Source organism: Oncorhynchus keta, chromosome 7, assembly GCF_023373465.1.
Source record: "Oncorhynchus keta strain PuntledgeMale-10-30-2019 chromosome 7, Oket_V2, whole genome shotgun sequence".
Classification (NCBI taxonomy): Eukaryota; Metazoa; Chordata; class Actinopteri; order Salmoniformes; family Salmonidae; genus Oncorhynchus; species Oncorhynchus keta.
The window spans coordinates 46,063,453-46,076,782 of NC_068427.1; the positions used below are offsets into that span (position 1 = coordinate 46,063,453).

At 44.2% G+C, this 13,330-nt stretch overlaps 1 protein-coding gene across 14 annotated transcripts in view; it reads left to right on the forward strand.

Moving 5' to 3' along the window:
• LOC118386441 (dedicator of cytokinesis protein 9-like) overlaps positions 1 to 13,330 on the forward strand; it is a 195,835-nt gene that overhangs the window by 116,566 nt on the left and 65,939 nt on the right. For all 14 annotated transcript variants that reach the window (XR_008140215.1, XM_052523007.1, XM_052523015.1 and 11 more), the window contains exons 8-14: positions 4,225 to 4,399; positions 5,287 to 5,339; positions 9,667 to 9,741; positions 9,840 to 9,980; positions 10,824 to 11,036; positions 11,276 to 11,398; positions 11,883 to 11,965. Coding sequence is in view for 13 of the 14 variants with exons in the window: in XM_052523007.1 (XP_052378967.1) it covers positions 4,225 to 4,399; positions 5,287 to 5,339; positions 9,667 to 9,741; positions 9,840 to 9,980; positions 10,824 to 11,036; positions 11,276 to 11,398; positions 11,883 to 11,965 (863 nt within the window). In the remaining variant the exon portion in view is untranslated. The remainder of the gene's footprint in view (positions 1 to 4,224; positions 4,400 to 5,286; positions 5,340 to 9,666; positions 9,742 to 9,839; positions 9,981 to 10,823; positions 11,037 to 11,275; positions 11,399 to 11,882; positions 11,966 to 13,330) is intronic.

The following is a 13,330-nucleotide window of genomic DNA, read 5'->3' on the forward strand; positions in this document are numbered from 1 at the left end:
GGTCAACTCCACGGTGCAGTGCTGCTGGCCGACTCAGTCCCTTTATAAGGGCTCAGCTGCAGTGCTGCTGGCAGACTCAGTCCCTTTATAAGGGCTCAGCTGCAGTGCTGCTGGCAGACTCAGTCCCTTTATAAGAGCTCAGCTGCAGTGCTGGCAGCACTACGCTCTTTGTTGCGCATATGGAAATACTTTCTACCTAGCACCTTGCTCCTCTGTGTGTTCACTCAGTTGGTTTATTCCCTTCTGTGTCTCTCTAACCAACACAAATAATCATTTTTTTTAAGCTTTCCTAAGTACCGGAAAGATGGATAATGATGTTATTGTTGTCAAATATGTGCACAACTGTTTCCCTGTGTTTTCTTACCCTTTAATGTGTAAATAGATACGACATCAATTGATCAGTTGTGGTAGTTATTACAAAATCTCAAGTCAAAAGTTAAAAAGTCAATGCAATTTATACTGGGGGGAGAGGATTGTTGTTTCCAGTAACGCTCTCTCTTCATAGTCCCATGAAACAGATCATAAAACCAAGCAGCAGCTGCCTTCTGGTGGCTTGCCAATATATTAGATGTTAACTTTGGAAGGTGGATCAGAACATTTTGACCTGTTTTATTTGTATTTTAATCACAGTTGGACATTTTATTTTAGACTGTAAGAAACACACACTCACACTTGACCTGCACACACTGTAATCATCCTCTTTTTTAAAAATACCTACATTTAAAAAATATATATTTAACCTTTATTTAACTAGGCAAGTCAGTTAAGAACAAATTCTTATTTTCAATGACGGCCTAGGAACAGTGGGTTAACTGCCTGTTCAGGGGCAGAACAACAGCTTTGTACTTTGTCAGCTCGGGGATTTGAACTTGCAACCTTTCGGGTACTAGTCCAATGCTCTAACCAGTAGGCGACCCTGCTGCCCCATTCATGCTTTATTCTTTAAAAGTGCCTTGCTCACCATCTTAAATAAGCATGCCCCTCTCAAAAAATGTGGAACTTATAGATAGATATAGATATAGTCCTTGGTTCACTCCAGACCTGTCTGCCCTTGACCAGCACAAAAACATCCTGTGGCGTTCTGCATTAGCATCGAATAGCCCCAGTGATATGCAACTTTTTAGGGACGTTAGGAACAAATATACACAGGCAGTTAGAAAAGCTAAGGCAAGCTTTTTCAAACAGATTTGCATCCTGTAGTACTAACTCAAAAAAGTTCTGGGACACTGTAAAGTCCATGGAGAATAAGAGCACCTCCTCCCAGCTGCCCACTGCTCTGAGGCTAGGAAACTGTCACCACCGATAAATCCACTATAATTGAGAATTTCAATAAGCATTTCTCTACGGCTGCCCATGTTTTCCACCTGGCTACCCCTACCACGGTCAACTGCCCGGCACCCTCCACAGCAACCCGCCAAAGCCCCCACCATTTCTCCTTTACCCAAATCCAGATAGCTGATGTGTCAAATCGGAGGGCCTGTTGTCCGGACCTCTGACAGTCTCTATGGGTGTGCCACAGGGTTCAATTCTCGGGCCGACTCTATTTTCTGTATACATCAATGATGTTGCTCTTGCTGCTGGTGATTCTCTGATCCACCTGTACGCAGATGACACCATTCTGTTTTCTTCTGGCCCCTTCTCTGACACTGTGTTAACTAACCTCCAGACGAGCTTCAATGCCATACAACTCTCCTTCCGTGGCCTCCAACTGCTCTTAAACGCAAGTAAAACTAAATGCATGCTATTCAATCGATCACTGCCCACACCTGCTCGCCCGTCCAGCATCACTACTCTGGACGGCTCTGACTTAGAATACGTGGACAACTACAAATACCTGGGTGTCTGGTTAGACTGTAAACTCTCCTTCCAGGTGAGAGTCTCTCCCAGTCTCTGCTAGGTAAAGCCCCGCATTATCTCAGCTCACTGGTCACCATAGCAGCACCCACTCCTAGCAACCGCTCTAGTAGCTATATCTCACTGGTCATCCCCAAAGCCAATTACTCCTTTGGTCGTCTTTCCTTCCAGTTCTCTGCTGCCCATGACTGGAACGAATTGCAAAAATCTCTGAAGCTGGAGACTCACATCTCCCTTACTGGCTTTAAGCACCAGCTGTCAGAGCTACCATTCCAGTGTTTAATTGCAATATTGTAATTACTTCGCCACCATGGCCTATTTATTTCCATAACTTACCTCATTTGCACCCACTGTATATAGACTTTTTGTTTTCTTTTGTTCTACTGTATTATTGACTGTTTTGTTTATTCCATGTGTAACTCTGTGTTGTTGTACAGTGCCTTGCGAAAGTATTTGGCCCCCTTGAAGTTTGCGACCTTTTGCCACATTTCAGGCTTCAAACATAAAGATATAAAACTGCATTTTTTTGTGAAGAATCAACAACAAGTGGGACACAATCATGAAGTGGAACGACATTTATTGGATATTTCAAACTTTTTTAACAAATCAAAAACTGAAAAATTGGGCGTGCAAAATTATTCAGCCCCCTTAAGTTAATACTTTGTAGCGCCACCTTTTGCTGCGATTACAGCTGTAACTCGCTTGGGGTATGTCTCTATCAGTTTTGCACATCGAGAGACTGAAATTTTTTCCCATTCCTCCTTGCAAAACAGCTCGAGCTCAGTGAGATTGTATGGAGAGCATTTGTGAACGGCAGTTTTCAGTTCTTTCCACAGATTCTCAATTGGATTCAGGTCTGGACTTTGACTTGGCCATTCTAACACCTGGATATGTTTATTTTTGAACCATTCCATTGTAGATTTTGCTTTATGTTTTGGATCATTGTCTTGTTGGAAGACAAATCTCCGTCCCAGTCTCAGGTCTTTTGCAGACCCCATCAGGTTTTCTTCCAGAATGGTCCTGTATTTGGCTCCATCCATCTTCCCATCAATTTTAACCATCTTCCCTGCTGAAGAAAAGCAGGCCCAAACCATAATGCTGCCACCACCATGTTTGACAGTGGGGATGGTGTGTTCAGGGTGATGAGCTGTGTTGCTTTTACGCCAAACATAACGTTTTGCATTGTTGCCAAAAGGTTCAATTTTGGTTTCATCTGACCAGAGCACCTTCTTCCACATGTTTGGTGTGTCTCCCAGGTGGCTTGTGGCAAACTTTAAATGACACTTTTTATGGATATCTTTAAGAAATGGCTTTCTTCTTGCCACTCTTCCATAAAGGCCAGATTTGTGCAATATACGACTGATTGTTGTCCTATGGACAGAGTCTCCCACCTCAGCTGTAGATCTCTGCAGTTCATCCAGAGTGATCATGGGCCTCTTGGCTGCATCTCTGATCAGTCTTCTTCTTGTATGAGCTGAAAGTTTAGAGGGACGGCCAGGTCTTGGTAGATTTGCAGTGGTCTGATACTCCTTCCATTTCAGTATTATCGCTTGCACAGTGCTCCCTGGGATGTTTAAAGCTTGGGAAATCTTTTTGTATCCAAATCCAGCTTTAAACTTCTTCACAACAGTATCGCGGACCTGCCTTGTGTGTTCCTTGTTCTTCATGATGCTCTCTGTGCTTTTAACGGACCTCTGAGACTATCACAGTGCAGGTGCATTCATACGGAGACTTGATTACACACAGGTGGATTGTATTTATCATCATTAGTCATTTAGGTCAACATTGGATCATTCAGAGATCCTCACTGAACTTCTGGAGAGAGTTTGCTGCACTGAAAGTAAAGGGGCTGAATAATTTTGCACGCCCAATTTTTCAGTTTTTGATTTGTTAAAAAAGTTTGAAATATCCAATAAATGTAGTTCCACTTCATGATTTTGTCCCACTTGTTGTTGATTCTTCACAAAGAAATACCGTTTTATATCTTTGTTTGAAGCCTGAAATGTGGCAAAAGGTTGCAAAGTTCAAGGGGGCCAAATACTTTCGCAAGGCACTGTATGTGTCGAATTGCTACGCTTTATCTTGGCCAGGTTGCAGTTGCAAATGAGAACTTGTTCTCAACTAGCCTACCTGGTTAAATAAAGGTGAAATAAAAAATAAAATAAATACATGCTGTTTTCTGGGATGATACGGCATTGCTTTTTCTAGAGATCAGAGCACAGTCCTCATATTGTAGTTGATCCTCTGTTGCATTTCCTTAGCAACCTTCCCTCCACTACAGCATTACCTAAACAATGATGTCCTCTCCTCTCCTCTCCTCTCCTCTCCTCTCCTCTCCTCTCCTCTCCTCTCCTCTGTGTCTGTCTGCAGAATAACAGGGTGCGGCGCTTTGCCTTTGAGCTGAAGATGCAGGACAAGAGCACGTACCTGCTGGCTGCCGACAGCGAGGGAGAGATGGAGGACTGGATCAGCACTCTCAACAAGATCCTCCACAGCAGCTTTGAGATCGCCATGCAGGAGAAGAGGAACGGGGACATCCCCGACGGTGTGTGTGTGTGTGTATGACGTGTGTGTGTGTGTGAGGGCGTGTGAGCCCATGCGTGTCTGTGTGTGTGATGTGCATGTGTGCTGTGCCGGTCGTGCTGTGCGTGTGTGTGTGTGTGTTTTCAGAGTTCAAGGATGGGAGTTAAGAGTGGAGACAAAGATTTCTGTGTAAAGGCTCTTTCAACAAAACCCCTAGTTCAAGGAGAATGTGCTTCTCAAAGTGTCAGCAATACAAAGAAAACCTCCCAGGGTTCACTGCAGTACACTTGTCTGCCTGTCGGGCCAAGAGAAGCCATGTGTAAATACAGTCTGCCTAAGTACATTCTTTCATCAACCGCCCATGTAAATAACCCTGTTGCGGGGCATAGCTAGCATAAAGCTGTAGTTGTAGTTGAGTAGTTGAAAACACCTTGGAGCCAGACTGGAGAAGACAGAGATGATGATAATGGTACTAGTTCCTGTACAAGCTAAACACACATCATTAACAGTCTTGTCTGTAAATGTGAACTCTGTGTTCACAAGACATCTCCTTCTAATCTGATGATGGTGGAGCTGGAGGACCACCCAGGAGTTTAATCTGATCTGAGGCCTGAGCCAGGAGGAAAGAACACCGTTAACTCTCACTACGTTTTAGTAATCACGCTTTCCTAGGGGTAAAATAACCCAGTGGTTCCCATAAGGGCTCTAGGATCTGATCTCAGGCCTGCTTTGTTTTTCTGACTGTCCTCGCTGTTCTCGGGGCAGTCTAAGTCACTGTTTACTCTACTTAACTGTTTAGTAGTGTGTGATTAAGGAAGAGGTGTGATAATGGAGTTGTAGCCTGTAAAATAGTGGAATTGTTGAACATCTGTTTTCAATGGGGTGCTCTGCCTTTTTTTTCTGTGGCAGATGACGAGCCGGGAAAGACAGACAGTTCGTTGGGGAGTATGGACAGCTTTCAGGTGGGTCCTGTTTTCACTAATGGTCGGTCCCAAGCTGAATGATTATTTATGCCCTGTTCACATGAGACAAAGTAGTTACACCATGAAATCACTTCACCATGGTAAGTACGTAGAGAGTAGCCAGTCAGTCAGGCTTCTCAGAGAGCAGCCGCCCCCCTAACCTATGGCTTTAATTAGCTTCAACTGGGGGGTTCACACCTCCATTTTAAACATTATTTTCTATCTCTAGTAAGACCTGACAGAGCAAAAATAGATAAGATCTTGCTACCAAGGAAAGGAAAAATACCTGTCTATTTGTGGAGAAATCCCCCTGATTAACTCTTTAGTCCCAGTTGACCTATTTGCTTCTGGCCCTGCCTACACCTAGAGACCTGTTTTTTATTTTAATTATATGACCAAAATTAGACCACAAAAGGCTTCAGTCATATATGCTTGAATCCGAACTGGTTGTCTAGCAGATTAGTCTCACCCCATGCTCAAGAATGATTTTTTTTTCTCCATTTATTCAGATTACTCTCGGTTATTTGAAAATGAAATAATCTCCAAAATATATATTTTTTTTAATTTAACAACCAATTTTTTTTAAAGCTCTGCCTTATAGATTGCAAAATAGTTGGGAAGTACCAATTGGTATGCAAAACGACAGCGTATTCAAAATTTTGCATTTAAAAATTATACATATTATAGAAAATACTTGCAACCAATAGAATGTTATATATATGGGGGAAACAACCTACCTAACTCTGCAGATTTTGCTGCGAAGAGACACAGTCATTAGATCATTTGTTTTGGTACTGTCCATATGGAGCTTGTTTTTGCTCACAGGTCCAGGAATTGCTGAAGAATTGCAACATTTACCTGGACCTAACTCTGCAAATAGCACTGCTGGGTGATTTTAGAAGTCATAGTTACATGATCAGTAATATAATAATACTTTTAGCAAAAAAATATATGTTTATTTTACAATTGGTAGAACTATGAGAATTGAAAGGTTCAGGACTTTTGTGAAACATCACAGAAAATATCTGGTAAATCAAATAAAATAAATGGATGGTGTTAAGAGATAGATGGGAGGGGTTGAGGGTAGCTAAGGATTGGGATTAAAAACAACAAGATCAAACTGGATGGTCTTCAGAGATAGATGGGAGGGGTTGAGGGTAGTTAAGGATTGGGATTAAAAACAACAAGATCAAACTGGATGGTCTTCAGAGATAGATGGGAGGGGTTGAGGGTAGCTAAGGATTGGGATTAAAAACAACAAGATCAAACTGGATGGTCTTCAGAGATAGATGGGAGGGGTTGAGGGTAGCTAAGGATTGGGATTAAAAACAAACAAAAGAGAACTATTTTGAGAATTATACAAATATTAATTTCCACAAAGTTTTCTGCTTCGGTGTCTTTAGATATTTTTGTCAGATGTTACTTTGGAATACTGAAGTATAATTACAAGCATTTCATAAGTGTCGAAGGCTTTTATTGACAATTACATGAAGTTGATGCAAAGAGTCAATATTTGCAGTGTTGACCCTTCTTTTTCAAGACCTGTACAATCCGCCCTGGCATGCTGTCAATTAACTTTTGGGCCACATCCTGACTGATGTCAGCCCGTTCCTGCATAATCAATGCTTGGAGTTTGTCAGAATTTGTGGGTTTTTGTTTGTCCACCCGCCTCTTGAGGATTGACCACAAGTTCTCAATGGGATTAAGGTCTGGGGAGTTTCCTGGCCATGGACCCAAAATATCGATGTTTTGTTCCCCGAGCCACTTAGTTATCACGTTTGCCTTATAGCAAGGTGTTCCATCACGCTGGAAAAGGCATTGTTCATCACCAAACTGTTCCTGGATGGTTGGGAGAAGATGCTCTTGGAGGATGTGTTGGTACCATTCTTTATTCATGGCAGTGTTCTTAGGCAAAATTGTGAGTGAGCCCACTCCCTTGGCTGAGAAGCAACCCCACACATGAATGGTCTCAGGATGCTTTACTGTTGGCATGACACAGGACTGATTGTAGCGCTCACCTTGTCTTCTCCGGACAAGCTTTTTCCCGGATGCCCCAAACAATCGGAAAGGGGATTTTCGTCAGAGAAAATGACTTTACCCCAGTCCTCAGCAGTCCAATCCCTGTACCTTTTGCAAAATATCAATCTGTCCCTGATGTTTTTCCTGGAGAGAATTGGCATCTTTGCTGCCCTTCTTGACACCAGGCCATCCTCCAAAAGTCTTCGCCTCACTGTGCGTGCAGATGCACTCACACCTGCCTGCTGCCATTCCTGAGCAAGGTCTGTACTGATGGTGCCCCGATCCCGCAGCTGAATCAACTTTAGGAGACGATCCTGGCACTTGCTGGACTTTCTTGGGCGCCCTGAAGCCTTCTTCATAACAATTGAACCGCTCTCCTTGATGTTCTTGATGATCAGATAAATGGTTGATTTAGGTGCAATCTTACTGGCAATGATATCCTTGCCTGTGAAGCCCTTTTTGTGCAAAGCAATGCTGACGGCACATGTTTCCTTGCAGGTAACCATGGTTGACAGAGGAAGAACAATGATTCCAAGCACCACCCTCCTTTTGAAGCTTCAAGTCTGTTATTCAAACTCAATCAGCATGAGAGAGTGATCTCAAATCAAATCAAATGTATTTATATAGCCCTTCGTACATCAGCTGGTATCTGAAGGTGCTGTACAGAAACCCAGCCTGAAACCCCAAACAGCAAGCAATGCAGGTGTAGAAGCACGGTGGCTAGGAAAAACTCCCTAGAAAGGCCAAAACCTAGGAAGAAACCTAGAGAGGAACCAGGCTATGAGGGGTGGCCAGTCCTCTTCTGGCTGTGCCGGGTGGAGATTATAACAGAACATGGCCAAGATGTTCAAATGTTCATAAATGACCAGCATGGTCAAATAATAATAATGACAGTAGTTGTCAAGGGTGCAGCAAGTCAGCACCTCAGGAGTAAATGTCAGTTGGCTTTTCATAGCCGATCATTAAGAGTATCTCTCCCACTCCTGCTGTCTCTAGAGTGTTGAAAACAGCAGGTCTGGGACAGGTAGCATGTCCGGTGAACAGGTCAGGATTCCATATCCGCAGGCAGAACAGTTGAAACTGGAGCAGCAGCACGGCCAGGTGGACTGGGGAGAGCAAGGAGTCATCATGCCAGGTAGTCCTGAGGCATGGACCTATGGCTCAGGTCCTCCGAGAGAAAGAGAGAATTAAAGAGAGCATACTTAAATTCACACAGGACACCGGATAAGACAGAAGAAGTACTCCAGATATAACAAACTGACCCTAGCCCCCGACACATAAACTACTGCAGCATAAATACTGGAGGCTGAGACAGGATGGGTCAGGAGACAGGATGGGTCAGGAGACACTGTGATCTCCGGCCTTGTCCTCGTCAACACACACCTGTGTTAACGAGGGAATCGCTAACATGATATCAGCTGGTCCTTTTGTGGCAGGGCTGAAATGCAGTGGAAATGTTTTTGGGGGATTCAGTTCATTTGCATGGCAAAGAGGGACTTTGCAATTAATTGCAATTCATCTGATCACTCTTCATAACATTCTGGAGTATATGCAAATTGCCATCATACAAACTGAGGCTGCAGACTTTGTGAAAATGTATATTTGTGTCATTCTCAAAACCTTTGGCCACGACTGTATATAGTATGTATAATCTGGAAGTAGAAGCCTAAGAGATTTTGTCCATTAGTTTACTCCAATTAGTGGAGGGGTGGTAGGGTTAGGGGAACATAAAATATAATCAAAAATAAAAATTACCTGACAGAGACACACAGACAAATGACAGCTCCTGCTGTTTGAAAAGCGACCAAAAGCAGGAGAGGAACCAATATCTGGTTCTTTCCCATAGTGGAAAGCTACCGTAAGAGATTTCCATGACCATTTGCTGATGCACTCAGTACTTGGGCAGACATCAACGGCTGGGTTTCCTGGAACAGCCTGGGCTCTGAGGTGGACATCTGACTGCCTCCTAGGATCACATGTCCGTAGGTTAGCCTTGAGGAGCAATCAGCCTATAGATAAGCCATACTGTATGTGCATGGAATCTGATGGTAGCAGTTAACTAACAAAGCAGATGTCTGACAGAGTGCTTGACAGGCTTTGCCGTGGTGATGGGCACCACCTGACTTTACCATTGAGTCTGTCTTGATCAGCACGTTATAGGAAACCTCAACTCCGGATGGACTCAAATGAAGAGAAATGTTCAAGTGATTAAAGCAGTTCGATCTAAAAACCTTTTTGCTTAAAGAGTTCTGCCTAGTAAGGAAAGCTGTGGTCTGGGTATTTATATAAAAAAATGTCTTGTCCTCAGAGTGCAAGAGATATTGAATCTAAAATGAGGAACGAGACCAGATTGAAACTGTTCACCTTGGATCCGGACACACAGGTTCGTAACTATCGAATTTTCAGAAAGGTATTTGACAATCCCCCAGCTCTAAATTATGGTTAAAATAAACCTAACCTACGCTCTTTTTGTCTCTTTAGAAACTTGACTTCTCAGGAATTGAGCCAGATATAAAGCAATATGAAGAAAAGTTTGGCAAGCGCATTTTGGTCAATTGCAATGACCTGGCCTTCAACCTGCAGAGCTGTGTAGAGGAGAATGACGAGGGACCAACAACAAACGTAAGACAGATCTCCTTCCCCTAGTTCTCCATGAGTCAGTGCTCATTGTGAGCCAGATCTCCTTCCCCTAGTTCTCCATGAGTGAGTGTGCAATGTGAGCCAGATCTCCTTCCCCTAGTTCTCCATGAGTCAGTGCTCATTGTGAGCCAGATCTCCTTCCCCTAGTTCTCCATGAGTGAGTGTGCAATGTGAGCCAGATCTCCTTCCCCTAGTTCTCCATGAGTCAGTGTGCAATGTGAGCCAGATCTCCTTCCCCTAGTTCTCCATGAGTCAGTGCTCAATGTGAGCCAGATCTCCTTCCCCTAGTTGTCCATGAGTCAGTGCTCATTGTGAGCCAGATCTCCTTCCCCTAGTTCTCCATGAGTCAGTGCTCAATGTGAGACAGATATCCTATTGTTTTATAACCAGTATTTGCTCGGAACAATGGCTGAGTGACAAAGAGAGGTGTGGAGGGATCACATCTCTGGCGTATGTCATCACTGCTGTTTGTCTTTTTTGCTTGGGAGCTCTGGGTTAGTAACCCGCCGAGAGCCATAGTCATGGCTGAAGGCACTGTTTGAAGGAGGGCAGGCAGCCTGTCCATTACCGAGAGAACATGTATTATTATTATTATTATTAACATGTCAACCTGTTCAGGTATACAGACCTGACATAGACAGAGATACACTGACCTGACAGAGGTACACTGAAAGGCATTCAGCCAGTCTCTTGTCAAACTCATGAACCTTCTGTGGCATCACAGTATCATCTATAAATGGCAAAGACTAGCATTGTATTTAGTGTCATCCTCTACATGTGTTTACTCCACCAGCTAAGACACTTTTCCTGTTGCTTCATTTCCAGGTGGAGCCGTTCTATGTGACCCTGTCGCTGTTCGACATCCAGAATAGCAGGAAGATCTCGTCAGACTTCCATGTGGACCTGAACCACCCGTCCGTCAGACAGCTGGTGGCCAACCCCAGCAGCCAGTCCATGAACGGGGGTGGGGACGCCTTGCTGGGGTTGCAGAGAGAGGTCCACGGTCTGCCTGAGGAGGCCATGCTGTACCCCAGACAGGTGTAGAGATTATATTCATCTATATAGAATATTTTGAGTTATTTAACTCTTTCAATATAATATGATTGATATACTTTAATGTAGCTAACTGTACAGATTTAAGTCTGCATATTAAATGTTTTTAAATGGTGTGTGGATGTTTTTGTCTGACCGTCATGTACAGCCAATACACAGAAGAACCTTTAAAAACAATGTTTCACTCATACTCTTGTTTTCACTGTTGCTTTGTCTCGCCACAGGGAGTGTTCTCTGTAACGTGTCCACACCCAGATATCTTCCTGTTAGCTCGCATTGAGAAGGTCCTCCAGGGAGGAATCACACACTGTGCTGAGCCCTACATGAAGAGCTCAGACTCCACCAAGGTACGCTCCGTAGCGGGGCCTCGGCATCACAAAACACAAGTCAATTAGATTATTCCACATGATGAATGATAAAATCATACACATCGTAAGTGCTGTCTGGTTACAATAACACTCCACAAGCATTGGTTTTACACGTCTGGTTCTGTTCTGTTATACGGAGAAGTAATGGGTTTTAACAGAGAAAATCTGAACTGCATTAGGGACCATTGTCAGGGTGTGTTTGTGTTAGTGTGTGTACACGCGTGTGTGTGTGTGTGTGTGTGTGTGTGTGTGTGTGTGTGTGTGTGTGTGTGTGTGTGTGTGTGTGTGTGTGTGTGTGTGTGTGTGTGTGTGTGTGTGTGTGTGTGTGTGTGTGTGTGTGTGTGTGTGTGGCTTGGCAGGCCTCAGAGCTAACTCAATAGGAGCCTGGACTGCTGCCCATCACCCCTGTCTGTATTGTCAGATCAGAATGGACCACTCATACTCTGTTCCTTTCTCCCACCAGGTGGCACAGAAGGTTCTGAAAAATGCCAAATTGTCTTGCAGCCGGTTGGGCCAGTACAGGATGCCTTTTGGATGGGCCGCCAGGTACTGGACGGTTACTAACCTGAACTGAACTGATGGTTATAGTTAGAGGTTTTTGAAAGATGTTTTGACCTTTTGGAATATCTTGTCATTATTAGAGGAACTTGATAGTAGGTCTGTTTAGTATGGCATCGCTTTGACTACAAAATATCTAGATGAAATTAAATAATTAAATAAATGACATTTTTGACACTGGTAAATAGGGCTGATGCGATGATTGTATTACCGCCACACCGGCAGTCCTTCCACGTGACCATCGAGTCACGGTAATCTCCTTTTATACGCTCTGGACATGCATTGGCAGTATCCAATTTACTAACTGCCATCTACTGTCCCTCCATCAGGTCCTAATGGCCTAGTACTCAGGGCTCTATTGTCCCTCCATCAGGTCCTAATGGCCTGGTACTCAGGACTCTATTGTCCCTCCATCAGGTCCTAATGGCCTGGTACTCAGGGCTCTATTGTCCCTCCATCAGGTCCTAATGGCCTGGTACTCAGGGCTCTATTGTCCCTCCATCAGGTCCTAATGGCCTGTTTACTCAGGGCTCTATTGTCCCTCCATCAGATCCTAATGGCCTAGTACTCAGGGCTCTATTGTCCCTCCATCAGATCCTAATGGCCTGTTTACTCAGGGCTCTATTGTCCCTCCATCAGATCCTAATGGCCTAGTACTCAGGGCTCTATTGTCCCTCCATCAGGTCCTAATGGCCTGTTTACTCAGGGCTCTATTGTCCCTCCATCAGATCCTAATGGCTTAGTACTCAGGGCTCTATTGTCCCTCCATCAGATCCTAATGGCCTAGTACTCAGGACTCTATTGTCCCTCCATCAGGTCCTAATGGCCTGGTACTCAGGGCTCTATTGTCCCTCCATCAGGTCCTAATGGCCTAGTACTCAGGACTCTATTGTCCCTCCATCAGGTCCTAATGGCCTAGTACTCAGGACTCTATTGTCCCTCCATTAGGTCCTAATGGCCTAGTACTCAGGACTCTATTGTCCCTCCATTAGGTCCTAATGGCCTAGTACTCAGGGCTCTATTGTCCCTCCATCGGGTCCTAATGGCCTGGTACTCAGGACTCTATTGTCCCTCCATCAGGTCCTAATGGCCTAGTACTCAGGACTCTATTGTCCCTCCATCAGGTCCTAATGGCCTGGTACTCAGGGCTCTATTGTCCCTCCATCAGGTCCTAATGGCCTAGTACTCAGGACTCTATTGTCCCTCCATCAGGTCCTAATGGCCTGGTACTCAGGACTCTATTGTCCCTCCATCAGGTCCTAATGGCCTAGTACTCAGGACTCTATTGTCCCTCCATCAGGTCCTAATGGCGTGGTACTCAGGGCTCTATTGTCCCTCCATCAGGTCCTAATG